At 43.7% G+C, this 23920-nt stretch overlaps 1 protein-coding gene across 2 annotated transcripts in view; it reads right to left on the bottom strand.

Annotated features, from left to right (window-relative positions):
• The window catches only part of COP1 (COP1 E3 ubiquitin ligase), a 126184-nt gene that overhangs the window by 24356 nt on the left and 77908 nt on the right, over positions 1-23920 (bottom strand). For both annotated transcript variants that reach the window (XM_032117768.1, XM_032117769.1), the window contains exons 16-18: positions 14286-14403; positions 10328-10452; positions 9072-9232 (exon numbers count right to left, since the gene is read on the bottom strand). In XM_032117768.1, coding sequence (XP_031973659.1) covers positions 9072-9232; positions 10328-10452; positions 14286-14403 — 404 coding nt within the window. The remainder of the gene's footprint in view (positions 1-9071; positions 9233-10327; positions 10453-14285; positions 14404-23920) is intronic.

The following is a 23920-nucleotide window of genomic DNA, read 5'->3' as shown; positions in this document are numbered from 1 at the left end:
GGTTAAGTTATCTGATCAAAATCTTGTGCTGGAAAGGAAAAAAATCAGTTCATATTTTTTCCACTTCATTTAGACTCTGTAAAAACATTAAATCCTGTCATTAGAATTGCTTAATTAGGAGTGCTAGAGCAAAAGGTTGATGCAGCTCATGAATTGTGACTGCTGAATGGTGGTGGCCTGGCAGGATTTGCCATCAATATTAGCACTGAAGAATGGGGAAAAGAAAAAAGAAAAACACAATATTGTGAGGTTGTTTTGACTTTAATTGAAGCAGTGTCACTTGTTAGAGGGAATGAGGTTATAAACCAAATTCAAACAGCAGTGACAGCAGACCACCATCCTTGTGGGGGAATTCTGCATCTACATGGAAGCTGGCTTCAGAGGCAGTGCCTTCAGCCCAATGCCAATGGCATTTCAAAGCCTGCCTCATGCTAGCTTTGGTCTTGCTGCTCTGAAACCGAAGTCCTCCTTTAGCAGTAAGTGTTGGGACACACAGCTCTACCCCTGCAGCTCCTTTCTTCAGTGAGCCCCTTCATCTGCTTTGCAGCACACTGAATACTGCCCGACGGCTATCGGCCCCCGGCACTCAGACCTCATCTCACTGGCACTTTGTGCCAGCCAGGGACTTCAGCAGATGGCACTTCACACAGAAAAAAGCCAGCATGAGCCTAGCAGTGGAAAGTAAAGCAAAGGCTGCTCGTGCAGGAGATGCTCTGACTCAGAGGAAACCAGCTTTAGTCGGAGCTTGAGATCAGGCAATTTTGGCTCAGTACCTACAGAACTTGCCAGGACCCTGCTGTGACCTACTGCTTTCAGGGGCTCTGCTCCAGGACACTACACATCATATACAGTGGGTCCAGGGGAGGCCACAAAGCCGATTAGAGGGGTGGAACACCTCTCCTGTGAGGACAGGTGGGGTTGTTCAGCTTGGAGAAGAGAAGGCTCCAGGAAGACTTTACTGCAGCCTTCCAGCACTCAAAAGGAACCTATAAGAAAGATGGGGACAAACACTTTAGTAGGGCCTGTTGCAACAGGACAAGGGTGAATGGTTTTAAATTGAAAGAGGGTCAATTTAGAACAGATATAATGAAGAAGTTTTTTTCTAATGAGGGTGGTGAGGCACTGGCACAGATTGTTCAGAGATGTGGTGGAAGCCCCATCCCTGGGAGTGTTCAAGGCCAGGTTGGATGGGACTTTGAGCAACCTGCTCTCATGGAAGGTGTTTGTGTTTACTGATGGTCTCTAAATGTGCCTTCCTACCTGAACTACTCCATGATACTGTGATTGTAAGACTCCCCCCAAAAAATACTAGGAATGAGCCTTCCTGCCCAAAGGCTAAGGGCTGTAGGAGGGCAGAGAGAGCACTGCTGCCACCTCTAATTCCCACAGTGGCTGAAATGCCAAAGGCACATTGCTAAGAAAAGGCATGGTAAGAGAGAAGCTTACACTTCATGATAAATAGCTTTCCAGGCATCATGTGAAAACCCCCCAAACCTTACAACAGCCTGATCAATTATTTAATCAGTGGCTTTAGAGCCCAACAGGGTACATATCAGAGTCCAGACCAGGGGGCCCAACAGCAGCACTGCTGAGACTGGGTGGAAAGGGAATACAGTTGTCCAATCATTTAATTCTAAAAGCAAGTGCTCTCTCTGAATACAAACCTGCTCTTTTTTTTTCTCTCCAACCCAGTATGAGTAACACAAATAATTCTCTTTGCAGTTGTGCTGTTTGGGACATAGCTTATGTAAGGGCCCCATGACACATACTGCTGCACCTTGCAACACGATGATTCAGTAGCAAGCTGAGGATGGAGTCGGGAATGAAGTCCAGGTTCCATGTGAATCCCTGACTCCGGTTCATCTGTCATAAAACTGATACTTGAATAAAGAATTGATGGTTACTAAAGCAGCTGAGTGCCCACAGGAAAAAAACATCCACTTAGAAGTTTAACAACAGCTACAGAGAGACTTCTTTGCATCCCCAGCTCACTGTGTGTAACACAGCAGTGTGATTTGCAATTGCATTGGGATGCTCTTATTTTTTAAAGCTTAGGAAACAGCAAGTGCCTGCTCAGACCTCTGCTTGCACCAGCAATGATCTGCAATCCATTATCTCTACAGCTGCACCACTGGGATCACCTACTGGAACTGTAATGTCAACAGCACTCAGTTATGTTGGCCACTATGTCATTCACTCAGTCTAGAAAGGTGACTCCCATAAGAAGGACCTCAGTTCCATCTACAGCTCGCTCTCTACTCCGCTCGACATTAGAAGAGATGCACTGATGAGCAAATATCATCTGTAAAAGTCTGAAAGAGTAAATACTGTCTTCATTCAGGAAACAGATGGACTTTGACGCTGCAGCCATTTTCTGTGATTATGCAAGGGAAAAAAAAAAAGTGCCTCACCTTGCAGAAGGAGAGAAACTGAGTTTGCAAATGTAAAAGTTAAAACCAACAAAGAAGAAAAACCCGAGCCACCTACATTTCTTAAAGAAGCTATTCTTAAAATAGAAGCTACGATGATATCAGAGTGCTGCAGTACCGCAGGGGACCTGAACTTCCAGAGATGAGCAGAAGTGCCAGACTCAGCCCCCGTGTCCTCCGCGGTGGCACGGGCAGCTGCTCTGCATCTTGGAAAGGAAGAGTTAGCACAGGTACCAGCCACTGCTCCTGTGCCACCCTGAGCCCTGAAACAGCAACATAAATGGTGCAATAGAAGTTTTTGCCCCCAAACACCCTAGGCAGGAGGAGCACAGTGGACTCTCCTGGCTCCCTTCACCCCTGTGGCAGTGGTGTGGTCATGTCCTCACTGGGAGGAAGCTCAGAGGGTACCCTGCAGCCAGGGAGGAGACAGTAAGGAAAGAACATTTACCAGTATTTTTCTTCTTCTGCAGAACTCTCAAAATTAAACACTTCCTCATAAAGTCGGTCATTTGCATAATCACATTATCAAGATGGTCTTTCACATGGATCGAGGTGCCAACAGACTGAGATTTCAATATAATGCACAAACTGTTAATAAGAAGAGTATGATTTCTTCCCCCCCCCCCCCCCCCCCAAAGTTCTCCACACTTTGACTCCAAGGTTTTTGACAGGGAAGAAAATATTGTTAGTCACCTGAGTATTTTTTAATTAATTCTCCTTAGCCACAGAAAAAATAGAGCCCAGAATAGAACATTTGAAGAGATATGGAGATGAAAGGATATGAGCATGTTCAGCACAAAGGATCATACATACTTACCTTGTGCCATCTTTTATCTGCAAGTAGAAATTATTCTGCATAAGGAATTAGTTTTCAAGCAGCACATAAACCAGTATATACAATGTGTGTTGGCACACATAACTAATATGCTAAAATCTGGGGAGGGGAAATGAAGCACATATGACGTATCTTCTGATGTTCTGAGTTCCATTTGCTTTTAAATTTTAGATTTTCAAATGAGTAAGGGAGCAGTAGACATGAAAAAGGTAGATGGAAGAGAAATCAAATACGTTTACTACCTAAGGAAAGCGCAAAATAAAAGTCAAAGAAAACTCTGTGTTTAAAGCATTGCCAATGGCCAGAGAGCAGAGGGCATGTCAAGAGGAGTGGGAAGCCATCACACAGACAGCTGTGAGCCTTGCAGCATGCAGGCTATGGGGATCAGACAGCTTTCACAGGAGGGAGAAAAGCCTTTGAAGACTTTCAGGTGGGGGAGAAAAAAACCCAGTAGAATAAACCCGATCAAAGCCACATCTTGTGTTTTTTAGAAGCTGATCGTTCTCAGCCTTCCACAAACTGCTGTGCATTTCAAGCACAAGAATGAAGACCTCTGTGTTTCCAGCATGAAGCAGTGGTGTGGGACTGCACTGGAGGATAATGTGCAAGGACACAAACTTGGGAGATGCTGCACACAAATGCTACAGGCCAGTCCTGGTCTAGCAAAGAAAGGATGAGTCAGAAAACAGCAGATGCCCTTCCAGAAAATACCTCATGCTGTGACCTGTGGCACAGCTGGTATCAGAGGCAGGCACGGGGCAGCTGGGGTCTGATCACTCCAGGCAGGCATTTATCTCCTAAACTTTAGGTTTCTACCTGGCTATTTCCTGACATCTGAACAGGTAAGTTAAGGATGATGTAAAAATAAAACACCACAGAGTTGTAGCTGGAAGTCAAAATTCTTACCAATTTTGAGACTTTAAAATTTCAGCAGCAAAGAGAAACAATGAAGTATGAAGTGCTACTTGTTCTCCCCCCAAAGTCCCATTGGAATTTGTACTTCAAGCTACAAGAGATATAGTTACAGCTGATACAAGTTACTTAAGAATGACACTGAATTAGCATTTGGTTACTTGGGAATGACAAAGGAGGTTTCATTTTTAATGTTCATAAGTCACCCAAATTAATTAGGGCTTTTAAGTGGCAATGAATCACTTCCTGAAATAATTTGTATTGGCTAAATTAATTCCTGTGAAGGGAGCCAATTTGCTGATTGTAAATTACAAGAGCCCCTGACTAGCTCCTGTGTACACTGTGTACCATTTATAAGGCTACTGGGAAACAAAGGATGGCTACTTTTCATCAGTGAACAAGACTGCAGCCCTATTAAGTGACTAACTTACAGTGCTACAATTATAGGTTTCTATTTAAAGAATCCAAGCCAGACACCATTAAGAAACAAAGCTGAATATTCAAAAGAAAGGAAAAATAAACAGAAGAAAAGCTTGTTTTCTGAAAAGATGCACGAAAAACCTATTTGAAGGGAATATTTCATCCTCTTAGATTAACAAACAGAAGTTCAGACCTGTAGGGCTAATTATGAAGATACTTCCATCATAAGGCAATGCCCAAAGCCAACCTGAAGCATGGAGTTCCAGAGCTGCCTTCTCTCACCCATGGTTAGGTGACTGCTTTGAGAACCCCCCCATCAATTTAAATTACTTTGGAGGAGTGATGAAGTGAGAAAACACATACATGGATTTCTACTCAGGTGGAGGAGATGCTTTCCTACCACTGGCAGCCTTCCTCCCAGGAGACCTCTGCACCCATCCAGTACATCCCACCACCCACCTGCTCTTCGGTTAAAGACTGCAGCACTCTTCTTAATGGATTTCCCTTCTTTACTCCTCCAAAAAGAAAAAAAAAGAAGTGCATTAAGCTTTACCTAAGCTAATTTGCATGGCTTTCTCCTGTTCTTATCTGCATCTCCTCACTGGTATCAAAGCCTCGACATTTCTGCTTGTGAAATCCTTCCCCGGTAACCTGCTTATCAGCAGTAATGAATACTTGTGCAAACAGGTACAAAATTAAATGGCTTCTTCACAGTGATTATGATAGATTGAGCCATGCTTAATCTACATAATCAATTTCCTTCTGTGTTCTGCTGTAATACCTTTTTGCTGTCCTGGGAGCAGGTTCAGCCTTGGTCTCTCTTTCAACAGCTTCTTTCTGAGAAGCACTAACTGCCTGGGAAAAGGCAATCTTGAGGTGCAATCATTTAACACAGCATATATGAGGCACATAAACTCTGCAAGAGGGCAGAGCAGGTCCAAATAACAGGTGTCCCCTTTAAGGAAGAGAAAACATCCTGTAGGACACCTAAGGGAAAGCAAAGCACAAACCAATCTCCTCCAGCCATGATCCGCATACCCAGACGTAACTGTGGTGACCTTTCCAAGACAGATGACACCTCTACCCACTTAAATGCAGGGAGCTACTACCACTACTAGAATCTCCTTTCCCTGTGCAAGAGCATCCCTGCATTGAAGAGCATCCCCTGTCTACATGCTACTAAAATAGAAGACTGCTGTTTTCAGTCTCAAGACCGGATCCTTGATTGAAATCAAGCTGGTTAAAATGGATGGCATGGGTATATTATAAAATCCTTGACTTGGGAAATTAAAGGATTTGGTCCAGGGAATGTTCTGAAAAGCATCTCCATGTCTAACTCATGTTTATCAAGTCACTTAGGCCAAAAGTACCCTGAAACTTTCTCTTCTTTTAAATATCGATCAACTTTTTGCATAAAACAAGAAGGGAGAAATGGTTTTCCCCACAAACAATAAGTAGGTGCTATTTAGAAAATATCCAACAGCCTATTTACCTTTGTCCAAAACACAGCACTGCAAGAATCAGAGGCTTGCTTCATAGTCAGCCTGGTGGGAGGCTTGTTGTTTGCCTGGCTTTTTCCAAAGAGTCTAACTGAACAATTAACCTACAAGCTAGTGCTTATTTCTAAACACTTTTATGAATTGAAAATTGAGTAAACCTGGTTCAAAACGCTAATTAAGCACTTAGGGAGAATAATTTCTCTTCCTTATTATGGCTTTGATATAGGTAAAGAGAAGGAGGTGCTGGACCTTTGAGTTGGAAAGGTGACAGCTCCAGAAAAAAGGTCTCTGCATCTTTGTAAGCAAAGAAAAAGCAATGCAGAAGAGAAAAAATAAAAAGATGGGTTCTGGCAAGGGCTGCTGGCACAGATTGACTTAGGCTCAGGAGGAAGTAAAAGCCTGAATTACATAAAAATAGATTTAAGAAAGAATCAATGACATTTCATCTGAAAGTTTTAGTTAAGTTTTAATTAGGATCTCAGATTTTGCACTTAAGTGCACGAAGTGAAGGAGTACATGTACTCATGCTTCCCAAGATAACTGACAGATCTGAAACTTACTCATCTCATCGCAAAAGGTTAATTAAAGAACAATCCTTGAGAACAGCACTGTATAGAAACCGAGAGTCTGCTCTGCTGGGGAGCCCTGGGGAAAGGCTGTGCTGGCATCTCCCACCCCCAGGAACAAACTGAAGATGCTGCCTGGTGACCACAGCATGGAGACGAGCGAGGTGCTTTGAACCAGCCCAGCAAGGAACGGAGAGCAGCGTGCCCACAGCACTCTAAAACTTGCTCACTGTGCTGCCTGTGGATCTGGGGCAGGTTTCCCAGACAGCTGCTGGCCTGGAGCTGCTTCCACACACATAGTCCTTCAGCAGAGACGTGGGATCACAGCCAGTGGTGAGAGGTACAGGTGGCAATTCTTATAATTAGGAAACTAAGGCAGAGTGACTCAACCCAGGATCAAAATTGTAATTAAGCTGGAAATAGGCTGTGGGTTCCCCGAATCCTGCAGATGCTGACAGCACTACGAGGCACAGGCCTTCTCTGGTTCAGCTAAGCATCAGAAAAAAAAAATGTCAGCTTGCAGGGAAGCCTGTATATGCAAAGCTTATTTGAAAAAAATCGTGACAACTTGAAGAAACATTATCAAAATGGAGAACAGGAGAGTTTCATCATTTGAGTAAGACTTTGTGGACATAACTGACCTTTGGCTGTGCAGTAATTTAATTTCCTAAGAACATGAGCAAAGTCTCAATTAGGTCAGAGAGGACTGCTGCACCAGTAGAAAGGAAGAGGAATGTGCAGCTGGATCAGTGAAAAGATATGGTGCAAGGAAACACTGAGGCCTCTTGGCAGAAGAAAGCGAGGCTTGCTTGGTATGTGCCACAGTCAGAGGCAAAAACCAGTCTCAGGCAGCTTTTTGCTGCTCTCTTTAAAAGCTAGAGCCAGGTACAGGGGCTGCCACAGGAAAAACAGGCTCATTTAGAAGCAGCCCGGGGAAAAGCAGATGAATGCTGGAGAAAAAAAAAAGACCAGAACAGCACGGATTCTGAATGCTGCTTAATGGAGTGAAGCCTGAACATTATTTGGTGAGATCTTGACGGGCCTGATTTAACTATTACATTTTTGTATAATACTTTTCATCCTGATTATGAAGGATTGCTTGACAGCCCTTGGTGACTGCTTAAAAGTTTCTCAGCCACTTAAGCAGAAGATCTATCAGAGCACATTTATCAGAGAAAAGACTGTTACGGAGTGGATGGCAACAGACATGACCCCAGGATGAGACATCTCTGTTATTGCCTCTAGAAGCAGTGGGCAAGACAATCCAAATACTAAAGTGAAGGCAGTTCAAGGAAGGGCATTTCTGGACACACGGGTTCCCACAGCATGTTTTTATCCAGAAGAAAGACAAATTTCCAAACTTAAAACAGCCACGCTTCACCTGAGACACGTGTATACCAAGCCCTCCTAAATCCCCAGCCAGAAAGAAGCTGGTGATCCTACATCACTGACTCTCATGCTCCCTGTTCAAACCACAATGGCCCACTTCTTACTTTTAAACACAAAGGGCAGTTCCAGACATGTGGGTTTATTTTAGTTTTGGCTCGAAAGTGTCCATCCAAAGTGAGTTTGTGTCAGTGACAACTGAATCCCGGTTCTGGGGCAGTGTGTGCACATGCAGAAAGCAGACTGGTAGATGTGTCCCTTCCAAAGTGTTGTCTTTGTGAACACATCATCTCAGGACAGCAATTAGCCAACATTTCACTTCAGCCACTTTGAAGACTGCATTTAAGATCAACTCCTTTTTGTCCTCTCCCAACAGTTCCATTAATCTGATCTGCAAACCTTGTACATAAAAGAGTTACTTGCTCCATTTTGTTTATGCAAGCTTTTCAAGAACACTCTGAATTCAAAAGCAGCGTTTTGTTCTCCAGAGCAGTCCTGTTCTGAAAGACTCACAAAAGCTGCATCAGGTCTGCCTGCCACATTAGCACACATGCCAGGGATGTGAATTCAGTGTCACTAGAACAGACACCGAGGTGACTGCAGCCTGCACTCACCTCCTTTTCGTATCTACTCATCTAAACACGAAGGCTGTGTTCCAATGAGCAAACCCAGACAGACACAGGAATGTTGAGACAAGGCTCCACAACGATCCTTAAAGCAACAACAACCTCACTAATGCACCCCAAAAAAACCCATCAAGTGCCAGAAAAAACAATGCTGCTTCTGGGATTTCAGATGCCGTATAGAGGAATTCTAACACCCAGGCGGAAGAGTTAAGATCACAGCAGTCTCTTCTCCCCCAGCATTTCAGTTACCCTGCAAATCATCAGGGTTCCCACAACGACCTGCAAGTACCCTTAATTTTCCCATGAACAGGGAAATACCAAGTGCAGTCAAACCCTCACCAAGGCCATTTGGTGAGAAAGCAGGAGGCATTCCTTCTGCATGTGGGCAGAAAGCTTACCCCATCTGGAAGTGCCCTCCAGCACACAGCGCTCACAAACTCATTTGTGTCATCTTCTTTCCGGTCCTTGTCCAGGACACTTTTGACTGTGTCAAACTTGAACGTCAGCAGCGTCTTTGAGAGGCCCTTATAGTATAAGTAAAGGGAATTATTTTCACTTCCTAGAAATAAAAAAAAAAAAAAAAGTAAGTATACAAGATATACAAGATTAGGTTCCGGTAAGACAAACAGAAATAAGGGGTTTTAGCTCTTTCATTGCTTAAGACAAGCCCAGACATTTCCTTGTAGTTATTGTCACGCTCATGGGGCCCTGGCAGCTGGAAGTGCTCCACAGCAAACTTCCATCACACTTAATAACAGGACATGGTTTTATTACAAGACAACTGCAGCATGCAGCACAGCTGCAAAACTTAGAGGATCCCAAGAACCCTCCACAACCTCCTCAGGGCAGAGCATTTTGAGCAAAGCATCTGCACAACCACAGGAACCGCTGCTACATCCAGCCTGCTCAGAGCCACAGCTCAAAAGCAGGTAGCACTATCAAAGTTTTTCCTGCCACAATCAAGTACATCAATTTGGTCTGTGGAGGTTTAAGCAAGAGAGACTAGACTGTACAGGCTTTATTTAGAAACCCATCCCAATTTCTGCCTTGCAAGCTGCCCAGCGATCAGAGAACACATGAGCTAAGGTCCTCCCTTCAGCGCTGGCACAGCTGTCCTGCTCATCCCACAGCTATCAGCCTGTCACTGCCTTCTCACCTAGAGCTGTGCATTTACAGAGCTTCGACAGTCTGACTTAAGCAGTGAAAGGACAGGAACAGCCAAAGGGGTAGCTAATGAATTGGTCTTCTAAGGAGCTGTTTGCAATGCGGGCACTCTTGCTTCACCACGCAGAATGCCACACTAAGTGACAAGTACTGGATCCTCGTGTGGCCCAGGGTACTGGGGATGTATGAGGATGTGCCAATTGTTAATCTTGAAAGACATAAATTGTATCAAGAGCAATGGCATTAGTAGTTGATTTTGATGACAGCAAGCCTGAATCATCATGCACAAAGGACTCATCTGCAATGGAAGAAAACCATCTACAGACCCCCTTAGGGCTGCTAAGGCCATTCCCTGGAGGGGAAGGAGGGTGGAAATTCAGAAGAATTTTCTATTAAAAAGCCCATGCAGCTGTGCTGCTGTGCTTTGCAGCTGGAGAGGCCCCAGCTGCCAGGAATCCTGTCAGCATGTCGGGGTGGCTGCTCTACTCACCACAGGCAATGTAGTCTCCGTTGGACGCCAGCCCTACGAAGTTCTTCTCATTGATGTGACCCTTGAAGGAGCGCAAGCAGTGAGGCTTCCCTACGTTCCACAGCTTCAGCTGACTGTCTGTTGACCTGAAAACAATACTTAAAGTCACCCTGCTGCCATATGGCAGGAACTCCTCCCTGGCCACCCTGCTCCTCAACACTCCAATGACAATGGAAACGTAGGAAGCCTTAGTGCACAACAGGAGATTTATCCCACTTTCAATCATATGCAGCTCAGCTTGAGCTCAGAAAGGTAGCACCTTATTTTAAAAGCCTGTCAAAACACATTACATGTTTCAATAAAAACACATTACACATTTGAATAAAAACTTCCCTGAAGTATTACTCTTCCTTTCTGCTATCAATTGCAGAGCCCTCTACTGAACTGTATGGCCTTTGGGCTACCACTGCCTCCTCCAGATCCTCACAGATCTAGGACGCACCAAAGTTATTTATTTTTTAAACCTTTACAGCATGGATAAAATCTGTTCCCTTCTCCATGCCAGCTGCAACTCTCATTCACGTCTTTCCAGGGCTTGGGTAGGAAGCATTCTCCTCACTCCCCAGCAGCCCTGAAGCATGTTCTCCTCCTCCTGCCCAATACCAAGCAGAAGCACAGAAAAACCTATGGGGGCTCAGAGTTGCTGTTAAAATTAAATGTTTTTCTCATGTGTAATCGTGACTGCATGGATACAGAACTCAAGCTTCTACTTTTTTTACCTTGTCGGGGAAAGCTAAATATTACTATTCAAGATATACAAAATATGTTGGGATTAATCATAACTGTTGTTTTCCATGGATCCCCCACATGCAAACATACCTGCCTTCAAAATGTTTTTCTGTTTACTGTGAGAAAACATTTTGCCTTTGGGGTTAGTAATCTCTGCTGCCTGGCAGACCTCAAATAGGAAGAGCCCACATTTCCAGGAGATACAGGATTAATTTCTTCCCCCAAAGCTGAAGGGACATGAACATAATCTCTCACTTCACAGGCATTATTTCCTAGCAATCACAGCTTACATGGCTCTGGTATTCTGGCACTCACTGAGACACACAGCTAGGGAACAAATGGTGATATGGTGGAACTGAAGCCCCATGAAGCCTTTTGAAAGAAAGGGGTAGTGCTGTTCTGATCCCTAAATTTGAAAGGGATTGGGAGCAGGACCTGTCAGCCTCCTGGGCAGGAGGGAGGGGAAGCAGGCAATGCACCCCCACACAGGTCACGGCACCAACCCTGCTGCTCCCTGAATATTTAGAGCTGAAAGGAAAAAACTCACATCACACAATATCCATCAAATATTACCAATGACATAAGACATCAGCCCTACACCAGTGTCCCATTGACCTAAAAATATAGCACAAAAGAGGAGAGATGCACCTTGTGCTATCCTGCAAAAAACCTTATCTCAGTCCTCAATGACAGCTGGAATGACAAAGGAGCGATAAGGGAGCTGCAGCAAGACTTGTTAGTCAGTATTGTAAGTTAATACGAGGTCATATCACAAAGAAAGTGTGAATTTTATCTGTAATACTGTGACTTAAGCAGGAGTGCATTCCTAACTCCAGGTCAAGATGGGAGGCCCAAAACAGAGCATTCAGCTTCTCTGCCTGGTGCTTGTTCCACATCTGTCCCTGCCCTAGGCTGCTGCTCACTCTCCCTTCCCTTGTCCTTACTCTCAGGGGAACAGCTCAGAGAAGGCAAAAAGGTGTATACTCCTGCTTTTTTTTTGGCCCACAAGTACGGGCAGGTGCCTTCTGTGCTATTAGGACAGCTGTATTTTTAAAATGCTGCTTTTAAAAGCTTCAGAGTTGCCTGGAAACTAAACTTTTCTGCAGCCAGGAAGAAGCAGCAAAAGACTAATCCCTGGTCCACAAGCTGTCAGATTCCTATGACAGCTGCTGCTCTTAGCTACCCATCAAGAAGACCTCAGATCCATAGGCACTTAACCTCTGTATTTCACTGGCATACATACTAGGTGTCTTCATTAAAATAAAAACACTTAAGTCTATTACTAATGGGAAATTTTTACTGCTAATGAATTCCCATCAAGCTCTAGCCATGTTTACATTGCTTAGGATAAGCACACTGTGAAAGAAGAAAGCTATCCACCCTGGAACTGCAAGGAGGGAAAAAGGTCATCGATCCTGGTGGTGTTACACTGCTCTTCTGGTTTCATATGCTCTCCAAAAAAACATCCTGGATGTGCTGCTCTGTTAAATCTGTCTCTCTGTAAATCAGCACTGCAATCAATGTGTTGTGCTAAATACCAGGCAGTTCTGAGCACCCCTGAGGTCAAAACCTAACTCTACAAGGCAAAGAAAATCAATGCAATCCATAAAACAGCTTTAGCTAGAAATCTATGGAATCTGAATATATATATATAATTTTTTCTTAAATCGGTGCTTGATTTTTGAGAATCACTACTGCTCTTGCCTCTACTAAGTTTGCAAAAGGAAAGACAGGAAAAATAACCTGCTCTGACATTTCTCCCTGTTCACACCTCCCCCTGTTGCTGCCTGTCCAAGTCTGACAGCTCTAACAGCTCTATCGATAACTCCTCTCAGAACTTTGGGAGATGCTTTCTCAGAATGCTGGCCCAAGCAGAACAGGGCCATTCTGTCCTAAAATATCCCATAAGTGATGCTCCACTTGATTATGGCTGTAAAACATTCCCAGCCTTCTCTTGTTCCTATTAAACACTTCCTCTAACAGAGATTTGGTTCGAAGCATTAAATTTAATTTTCTCTGTGTTCTAGATATGAATTTGCAGCCTTATAGAGTTATAACGTTAATAGAAGTAAGAAGAGAGAAGCTGATTAAATAGAAACAGTACCAGAAGCCACCAGGGAATCCTCCATCATGCAGCTCAGCTCAGAGTAACTCCCTTGCAGCCTGAATACCTTAAAACGCTCTGTTCACTGTGTAAAAACATGGGACAGAACCAAACTGGATCATCACAAGGCAGCAGGCAAACTTCCTGGGACTGGATCTACACCTGGGATCCATCCCTGCTGCCCTCAGGTGTTAGACATGAATGTGTTGAGATCAAAGATCCCCCTGCAGCCCCCCACCTTCCCCATGAGGTAAGAGGGGTTCACCTCTGGTTTACTGAAGAGGCTTGCAGCCAGTCATTCCCAATTTTCACTATGTGACCTGACAGACACATTCATTCCCACGTGATTGAAAACCTACCTAGAAGAGAGGTAGCCACATCTGGCTTTGGGGCAGACACATCTGGCCATGTAACTGAACAGAAGCTGGAGAATATTGTTCCTCAGGGCCTCCACAGCAGATCTTATGGTCTATCCTGGCTGAAAAGCTGCATGCTTATTAGAACCACAAAACACAGCTTCTCTTTGTCTACTTTCTAACCCAAATATAAGGCTAAAAAGTGCCTTCACAGAGCAGATAACAAATTATCAGAGAACAGATCAAACAGTCAGTCCTATTTGAGTTGCTCTCAGGCTGTGGCTAAACCTCCTCTTCAGACCATATACATAGCAGTACCGTTTGATCCCTTCTGTCACTCATTAGCTGCGTTCTGCTGCAGATTATTATCGCCAGGGCTCTGCCAGCAGCTTTCTCTATCACAGAGCTCTGGTCAGAAGCATCCTCAGTGCACACACTGGGAGGAAAGTCCACCTGCAGCTTCCCAAAGTCAGGGCTTGCGGACAGGAGCCACGTCCAGTTGTCTTCATATTCCTCTTGAGCATTTTAGCTCCACAAGACAGAGCACAGCCAGGAGACACCAGGAATGAATTTCTAATTTTGACTCAGAGAAAAGCAACGATCTGCTTCCCAAAAGCACAGCAGCCTGTGAGAGCAGCCACCCACGCAGGTGAACGTGCTCACCAGCCCTGAAGAGCACTGCGAAGCGAGGGCTGCGGAGATTTTAGCCTACATAAAAGGCAACACTTACGCAGAGACGATTTCTTCCCCGCTCACAAATTTTGCGTAGGAGACTGCCTTGCGATGCCCTTTGAACACCATGATGGGCTGCTTAGTGTTGCGAAGGTCGTAGTAGTGAACACAGTGATCTGGAGACAGGGAAGAAAAGGGGCGAAACTTCAGCAGTCGGGAAGGACACACGGGAAAAGAAGCACAGCAAAAATCCTGCCTGCAGCTTCCACTTCTCACTTCAAGCCCCATCTAGGATAAACAGTCTGCGCTACAGCAAGAGTGGTTAGGCAGGCTTCCTAAAACAGCCCCAAAATTCACTCCACAAGGGTCCATGCTCCCTTTCAAAGAGTCAGGAAGGGAAAAACGTGCATTCACGTGTGTGTGCCTGTACCCATAAGACTCATGTTCAAGGCAACAGCTAAAAGTGCTCTCACCTCTTCTGCCTGCCTTCTCACCTCCCTGCCCAGCCACTCCAACTGCTATTTCTAATTCCCAGCATCCTCCTTTCCCTTTCTCAAGCTGTCCCCTCTTGGAAAACTTGAAGAACTCGAGGGTAAAAACTCAGTCTCCTACTTAAACTGGATTGTGGAAAAACAGGATTAAATTTGCCATGCTTGCTTCTGGATGGATAACCTTCATACCTCTGTTTTTTGCTTCTCTCCTCTGACTTTATTACTAATCAAGAAAGAATTAGCATTTCTGCTAACGAGGGAACAGACTAAATTCCAGTTCATCTTAAGATTTAATTCACAGATGTGCCCCAGTGCCACAACCATATAAAAGGGGTCACAGCAGAATCAGTGATACATTTTCTTTTCTGCACAACTAAATACCAATTCCCAAGAAAACAGAAAACCAAGAAGAGAAAACCTCATGAGCCCCAAGCCCCAAACACCCTCCCAGTGCTCCTTCCAGCTCAACAAGGTTAATAAACTGCTCCCTTCCCAACTTTCAGCATTTAATGTTGAATTTCATTTAATTACCCCTTGCAGAATATTCTGGAAGTGCAGGGAGGGACGGCCACACACATGGAAACCAAGCTGGACATCTCTCTCACCGAGCAACTTGTGATACCCAGACATCAGCTGAAAATTGCTCTGACCCTCCTCCCACTGAAATAACGTCCCACTGGTGGAAGTTCATCACAAAGATTACACAGAAATGAACTTAAATGCCAATAGCTACAGCTATTTTTGTATTTACACAGCATTTCAAAGCTGGGTGTTGTCTTCTGTACAGCTGAGAGACCCGTTGCCTCAAAACCCCAGGTGGTTTGAGAGATAACCAGGTTTACATCAATCAAGCTACCGCAACCACCACCGGACCAGCAAGGGGAGCTCCTCCCCCAGATTAAGGAGCTAATTGGTGGCCACGGCAGGATGGGGCAGGAGCTGTGTCAGAAGTACCTTCAATCAAACAAGGCAAGCCACCTTCCCCTCTCACCGCCCTCAGCACTTTACTCTCTGCAGATGACCGGCTCAGAGGCCTCTCTGGGTGAGGATTTCTGGCCCTCTTCCTCCTCAAGGTGTAAAAGCAGATGCTCCAAGCAACCACACCAAGTTTTCTCCACCACTTACTCTGCCAAATTACTCTGTTGTGTTGAAACCCAGCAGCTATTGCATCCCTTACCATCAGCACTGAAGCTGCTGTGCCCCAAGCAGTCTTTTAAAGAGCTCCTGGTGCCTTTCACCTCTGAAATATTAAACCTCCAAATAACCAAAATCCCACTGTGCTCCTACCATTTGGGTATTTTAATTAGCTGTAGAACAACATGATGTTGCAACAGGCTTATTGAATAATGGGATAATTTTCTAAGGGACTTTGAATTAAGCATTAACACTCCAGCAAGATTTGGGCATCCTGGTCTCTTCTACTCTGAAAGCTGGAGCCAAGAAACTCCACAGTTTTTCCATCTATAGAGCAGACCTGTGGGAGCTATGAAACAGTTAACTGGCAATTACTATTTTAATGAGCAGAATGATTCTAGCAGGGCTTTTTACTAGGAATCAGTTAGTGGATAAGCCTTTCAAGTCTATTTTTGCATACAGTTTCAACGCTGGCCCATCATTAGGGCACCTTTTTGAGCACCAGATTTTATCCTTCAGAAAGAGGCAGGGAAAGGGCTACCTGCAGATGTCTGAATGTGAGCAGCTGGAGCAATGCAGAGAGGAGAGAGCCGTAGCAGTGCAGACAAGTCTATTTGCAGAGCAGAGCCACGAAGTTGCATTCACCTTCCAAATATCCCAGTAAACAGCTCAGAGCCTGCCAGCATCTGGCCCCAGCACGGCTGTGCCTCTCGGCATCAGCAGGGCAATCAACCACTGTCTGCTCTCATCACAACGGGGCTGAGGGAACCAGCAAGGCCACTGGGCTCTAAAATTAGCCACTTAATTATTAATTGATTATTTCAGCAGACAAAGTGTTGGTGCCCAACTGAGTTTTAGCTTTTTTGTTTGTTTTTGTGTTTTGGTTTTTTTTTTTTAATTCCATTGAAGCAGCTATTTTTAAGTAGCTGTATGAAGATGAATGCTCACTGCATTCATTAAAATCTGAACAGGTGGTCATGTTTTACAATTAAAGAGATACTCTCTCTTGTAGGCCATATGGACTTTGCAAAAAACATGATAAAAATGCCATCTGCTGAGGAAGCAGAGAGCCCCAAAGTGAAGTTAAACGGGAAAAATACAACTCCCAGGTACCCCAGCAGAAGCCTTGCCTGGTGGACTTTGATGAGGCTGAATTGTCTGGAATGGGCAGCATCCCTGGCACACCAGCAGGTCCGAGGGGAGGTGGCAGGTTGCTCCAGGAGGCTCAGAAAATGAGTTTTTCCCAAGAGGCAGCTGAAGGTAATGGAAATGGAGTGGGCAATGAGGGGAATCAAACACTTCCTCAACTCCACCTTTAAGCTCATCCAGCATCCCAGCGCTGGCTCCTGCCCTCGGCATCCCTGGCAGACCAGGGAGCATGCTCCACTACTAACCAGCAACACCAGGGGTATTTGCTTCTTGTTTGCTCCTCAAAATGAACATTAATATCATAATTCAGCCAGTTTCCACCCCAACTAGAAAACTCACTTAGAATAAGTTCATCTCAGAATTGACATTTACAGAGTTAAAGCCTCCCGCCCACCCAACCCTTGGGCAGCAACAGCTCCCTGCTTTACCTTTTCTTCTGCATTCAGGCTTAATTTAAATATTTATGAAATAATGGGAAAGAACATCTATATATTTCATAACAAATTAAACACTCCAGAACAATTCTCATCTAGTTCAATGTCACTGCAGAAGCTGAGCACGACAGAAATCCGCTGCTACGTTTTCTGAATTCAAATGTTTGCTGGGAAGTCATTTTATTTTTTATACATTTGTTTTTAAGTGGTCTCAGAAGGCAAAAAGGGCAGCTAAGCTCTGCCATTGCTGCTGAGAGGTCCCTGACCACAAGCCTGAGTTTTTAAATAGTGCTTTTCCATTACGCTCAGCTTACTTTCCCTTAAGACACTGCTGCTTTCACCTTTGAGCCATCTAGTGACAACTCATCAAGAATTCAGACTTCTCCAAACTTCTGAGAGATCTTGCCACCTCTTCAGTAAATACAACCCGTGTCAGCAAAGGATGGCATCCCTCACTGCTCAGCTGCTCATAAATTCACAAGACTCCAGCTGGCAGCCAAAGGGCAAAAGAGGAGGATGGGTTTGTGCTGAACAAGGTGAAGGGACCAGCACCTCCTCAGTCTCAATTCTTGGATTCAGCTTGGTTGCAGGGGTGGAGATGCAGTAAATGAATTCATGATGTGGTTACCACAGCCATAGGAAATCAGGTTTAAGAACTTCTAAAATAAGAGAATTGGGAATTGCTAATGGAGCCAGCAGCATCTTAGGTAATCTCCGAGTTGTTCAGAAAAATGGGATGGATCTTGGATTTTTGGTTATTTAAACAAAAGAAAGAAAAGGACAAAGTCTGTTTTTGCTAAAAGTGATTTTCCTTACATTTAGATTTGTTACTAAAATTTACAAAGCTGCTGTTACCCACGGGCTTTAGGTTCAACACCACCTGTTGTAAAGCTCTTCCTGTGTACTGATGAGCAGCAGCTCCACAAAGAGCAGCGAGGGTTATGACAGGGCATCACAGACCAGCAATTTTATCTTTCACTGAGTACCAGCACACACCAGGCAGCCACACACAAAAACCAGAGAGCAGAGCAATCCCACTCTCCAGCTACCCAGCAATTCCAGGTAACATTCATCTTCTAGGTCATGTGTTTCACCCACCTTCACCATGAACATTAATCAGCATCAGCTAATTCACAAGACTCCCCAGGCTTTTTTCAACCAAGAACCACTTACTTGAAGGAATATCAAGCCAAGGACAGCAAAACAAAAATTTACCTGTAATGCAACAGTTTTATATTCATAGGATGTAACAACTAGAAAGCCCCAAGAGCTGCATACAAAGGTTCTGTGGCTCTCTCCTGGAAAACTAAATTGCTGGAGAATCAATGCCCATTTTTCTTATTTCAATCATTTTAAAATGCACATTTCTCAACTGCTCAATATTTAGATTATTGATCCATTAAAAAAATAAGTCCTTTACATTACTTGGATTTCTCAGCGCTCACAGACTTGAGAATGTAAGTGGTGCTCCTTGTTCCACAGCAGATGAATATCACAGACAAGAAGATGCCCATATTCAAATGCAGAGCTGTCGGGTAGGCAGCCAGATGTTAATTAAGTGGCCTGGTAGAAGTATCCTGTGATTAAAGCACATCTTGGACTTTTTTTTTTTTTAATAAAATATATCTTCAACAGCAAACCTAAAGGTCAAAATAATTTCGTGCATTAATGCTCTGGCTACAGCCTGCAGTCCTGCACACCTCGTGCTACAGATCTTTTACTGAAAAGTTTTACACTGAGGCTGGAGTGTAATCTCTAATGTGCTCTTGTGCTTCTCTGACCATGATGATCTGATTTGTTACATCTAGTAACTCACGTCCTCAGCTCCTGACTGCCCCATCTTCTTCATTTGTCTGTTTTCCTCCATAGGAACTTCAAGCTTGGATCAAGTCTGGCTTGTTTTCACCAGTGAAACTCTGTACATCAGCAGTAACAACAGGAGATGTTTATAGTCTGAGGGAGTGTATTTAAACGACTTGTTTAACAAGACAAACTGAGTAAGAGCAAACTTGGTGCAAGATACCTCTGCTCGCCATCAGTTAGATTATCCTGGGGAAACCAAAAGAACAGCAAAATAGAAGGATATAAAACAAGCCCACAAAATGCTTTTCATCAGAATGGAAGAGGAGAGACATGACTTTGTAACATTTCATTTCGGTTTTACTTCCATTGGCTAAAAAATGACTTCAGAGATCCTGGAGGAAGCCTCTATCACTCAAACATTGAAGGGGATAGCTGACACCCAATTATAGATATTTAAACATCTACCTACATAAATTGATCTTTCCTTTCACTCGTTTCTGCTCTGTATACCAAGTGTAAGCAAGATCACTCCGTTTTCAGGGCTCTGAGAATTGTATCTAGCCAACTTGTTTAGCAGGAAAATGTAACTACATCCTTATGCCTTCACGTGCCCAGAGCACAGTGGTTCAAATCAAAGCTTGTTTTGAGTGTCTCTGGGTAAAAGGAAAGAGTACCTGCTGTTATTTCCCTAAGTGGTAAGTCATGAAAGAGGGGATAAGCCATCTTGATGAGTATTTGCTGCCCACAGATAAACAAGAGGTAGAACAACAGAACTTTAGATGGGTTAACCAGAAGTCTCTTTTTCAGCCAGGCCCAGTGTGATTCCTTGCTATAAAAAAAGAAGCTTGCATCCACAAAGGTAAAGTCTTTGGCTGGACTAAAAATGGAAACAGGATCAGGAGGCTCACATGAAACCTCAGTTTTCACAAGGAAAAACTCTTCTTCTGTTAGGGAGGAGAAAGAAGAAGGAAATAAAAAGGAAAAACATCCTGATTTAAAAATAAACTCAAATGGCTGTACTTCCATGCAGTACACTAAGGATGACACGGCACATTAGGGTACCTTGGTCCTTAGAGAAACCTGAACAAGGGCTGGGTGACCAAGTGCTGCTCCCTCAAACACCCGAGGAAAGGCAGATGGCTACCATCAGAGCCCAAACCTTGAAAATGAAATGCTTGAAAACACATTTCCTTTAATTCCAGAGGAAATCTACCAAAGCCATCCACCAAGCTCCGGAGTTACTTACAGACTAACTCAAAAGCCATCAATAAAAAAAGTGGAACCAGGAAATGGAGCCTCCCTGCCAAGGCAATGATATCAAAGACTGGTTGAAAGACAACTCAATTTAATTATGGGGAAGCTCAAATGAAACTTAATCCTATATAGAATGCAATTTCTGTTAGAAATCCATTCTTGCTCAAGGACCCTCAAAGTCATGGAATACTGTAGGTTGGAAGGGACCTCTGAAATCCAGCCAGTCCAACTGCCCAGTCAAAGGTGGGACGACTGCGAAGTTGGATTCAGTTTCCAAGTGAAATAATTGTGTTCAAGAGTCCTACTCAGTCATGCTCCCAGCATTTCTAAAGACAATTCTATAAACTCTTCCCTCAGCTGTCTTGAAACTGCTCTTATGTCAAAGGATTAGGGAGAATTTTGTTTTAATACAAACTTGCTTAAGCTATTTGCTATTGACATAAGAAAGGCAAGGCATTAGCCCACCTCTCAGCATTACAGCAATATGTTTAGGCTGTGTTTTGCTGCACAAGTTTCTGCCTTCTCAGATGTTTCAGGTTTTGTCTATCTACGCCCACACGATGGGGGTGGCATGAAGCACTGCCATACAACCTTAGCTCTCCTTTAATTCAACTTTTTTTTCTTACTAGTTAAAAAGAAAATGAACTGCTGAATTTTAACTGCTGCCAAGCCTGTAATACCAAACAACAGTACTCGCAGATCTGACTGAGGTGGCTTTGTTCAGAAAGCTTAGGGTGGAGATTTCATCTTCCCTACAGCAGAGAGGCAGGCTGGAGTTTGAACATCCATATGTGGGTCTTGCTCTGGAGAGAGGACCGGGGACATAGGACAGCTGAACATTCCATCTTTGGGAATAATTCAACCCAACAAGACAAGTGTAACTTCATGCAGTGACCCCCCACCAGCCCCTCCCCCAAAAAAAGATTAAGAAAAAATTCTTAATCTTGGGCCTCCTCCAGGACAGGAAAAGAGTGTGGGGATGAAAAAGGGGTCTTTATTACAGCAACAGAAATGCCAGGTGGCATTTGACAAAGAATGGTGAAGAAGCCTTCCAGCCAACAAACACTTTAAAGAGATTTATTTCACTTGAGAGAGTAATACTGGGATGGGATATGATCACAGTACAGGCTTTGGCCTACCACAAACCATTTCTGGGAGAGAACAGTGTGATAGCTTCCACTTCATAAAAGAAATAGATGCTTCAGGACAAGAAAAGAGATGACAACGCATTAGGGACAGGAAAAAGTGGACTTGAAGTCACAGGAATAAAGCTCTGCACTAAAAATTAGCACGAGAATTTTCTGAAGAAGAAACTAGGTAACATCAACAATAGTAAAGTTGACATCAGTGCCCTCTGTACAAACCATTTCCCTTACTGTAAAGGCAAGGGATTAAAGATGGGTTTGATAGAGCCCAAAGCGAAGAACCTTTGCAGATGGAGCTATCCAGAGCATCTTGCTGAAGAACGCAGAGTGCCATTTCCCTCCTGCAGCATGACAAATCACACGAGGAGCAGACAGCAGAAACCAACCCATTTCACCCCAAACACCTCCCCTCAGAACACTGCAGCGCAGGCAAAGATAACTGGTATTTTTTATTTTTCCTGTTTGTACTTTCCCTTCCAAAAAAGCCCAAATAGAGCAAGAAAAATTTATCTCAACAGCCATTATCACAGGCACATTAAAATGTTTGCTGGATATGGCTTTGTAGTCACAATTTTTTGTTCCAGCAGAAACTGCAAGCGCTTTGTTTCTATAACTAACACAAAATTACTCATTTGATGCATTTGCTTTTTCCTCTTCTTTGTACCTGAAGTTTCCTTTGCAGCGAAGGAACAGTTTTTCTCTGAATAACCATTTTCTGCAGCCCTGGGGGAATCTCGGCAATCTCTTCTAGAAGCAATGCTCTGGTCCACAGCAGCAAACTGGAACAATGCCCTTATTTTGTATTTCGTGTGTGTCCAAGATGATTTGGGATGCGGCACTTTGTTCATATTTGCCCTCAGAGTTCTGTCTAGACAAGTGCTCTCTCTACAAGTGGTACCAGACTCCTGGGGAGGTCCTGCACACCCCATCTTCATAGGTGTCAAACATTCAATGGCCACCCTAAAAGGGACTGAACTTGAGGAAAGCATTCAATACATATTTTCTCTGCAGGCAAAAACCTCCTCCGTGAGCTCTAAAGACTATACAAGATTAAGCAAGGTCTGTGTGATTCATCTTGCTGGTGGCAAAATCTTAAAAAAAAAAAAAGGAAACCAAACAAAACCCTTCAAAGTGAGGAAGCTACAGAGCCCGTGATGTTAGCAAGGAGATGAAAGGAAGTTTCTAAAGCAGAGGAAGGCACATGGGTATTTGGGGATGACAACTTAATCTCATTTTCCTACGCTGCAATACAGATGATGGGCAACAGCCTCCAAAAATTCGATTTACATAATCCAATGGAAATCCACCCTCAAAAAAATCATATTTAGGGTATTCAACAGAAATCCAGCCCAGGTCTTCATTTAAACGAACAAAGAACACAGCTTTGAGAAGAAGGTAAATGACCAACAGTGTTCTTTTTAGCAAACTGGATGATAAAAGGAGCACCATGAGAAAGATCCACTCCATGAAAACTGAAACAAAGAGCTGAGCTTAGATTGAACGTCTGGTAGCCTCAGTTTAACCTCTGGCAAAACCAACATCACAATAAGACCCTTCTACTTTTCCTTCTACAAAAGAAAGGCTCAGGGATGTGCCAGCAGAGGGTTTCAGGTCAGCACTTGAAATATTTTGACAGAGCTGTGCAGGAAAGGCTATACCCTGCTTCAGCCAGTGATTTGCATCTCTCACACCCACTGTACTATTTTTTAAAAAATATACACCAGCACTAGCATTCCTCTAAAGATCTATATCTCCCTCTGCTGAACAGATGAAGAGAACAGCAGCCTTGATGGGAACTGCCAACTGGGTTTTTAACCTCTGTGTTCCACGGATTCCCTACGGCTCAAAGTCACAGACAATATTTGCCAGGTTATGGATAATGGTCTTTACACAGTGGGGACATTTTTTTACTGACTTGTCTAAAGCTTTTGACAGAGCAGCCCATAAAGCCTGCACCCTAAATAACTTGTCTTGTATTAAGGAGAGAAGGAGGAGACATAAAACATTAGATATTAATCAGTTGAGAAAAGGGCTCTGATGGGAGAGGGAAGCAAAAGAGATTTCTCTAGAACTCTTTTGAAACTTTGACCTTTATGGTTCTGAAGAGCTACAGCAATTTCTCACAGGAACGAGGTATAGACGGCTTTTGTGCAATTCAAGAATTGTCATCTATCAGACTTGTTGGAGAAACGAAATATTCAGTACACCCAAGCAAGGTTTACTAATGCTACAAAACTAATGAAGACAACAGCAGTAATAACCTGCAGCTTTGGAAAGAATTCA

Source organism: Corvus moneduloides, chromosome 9 (genome assembly GCF_009650955.1).
Source record: "Corvus moneduloides isolate bCorMon1 chromosome 9, bCorMon1.pri, whole genome shotgun sequence".
Classification (NCBI taxonomy): Eukaryota; Metazoa; Chordata; class Aves; order Passeriformes; family Corvidae; genus Corvus; species Corvus moneduloides.
Note: the sequence above shows the minus strand (reverse complement) of the source record. Positions and strands in the feature narration are given on the sequence as shown.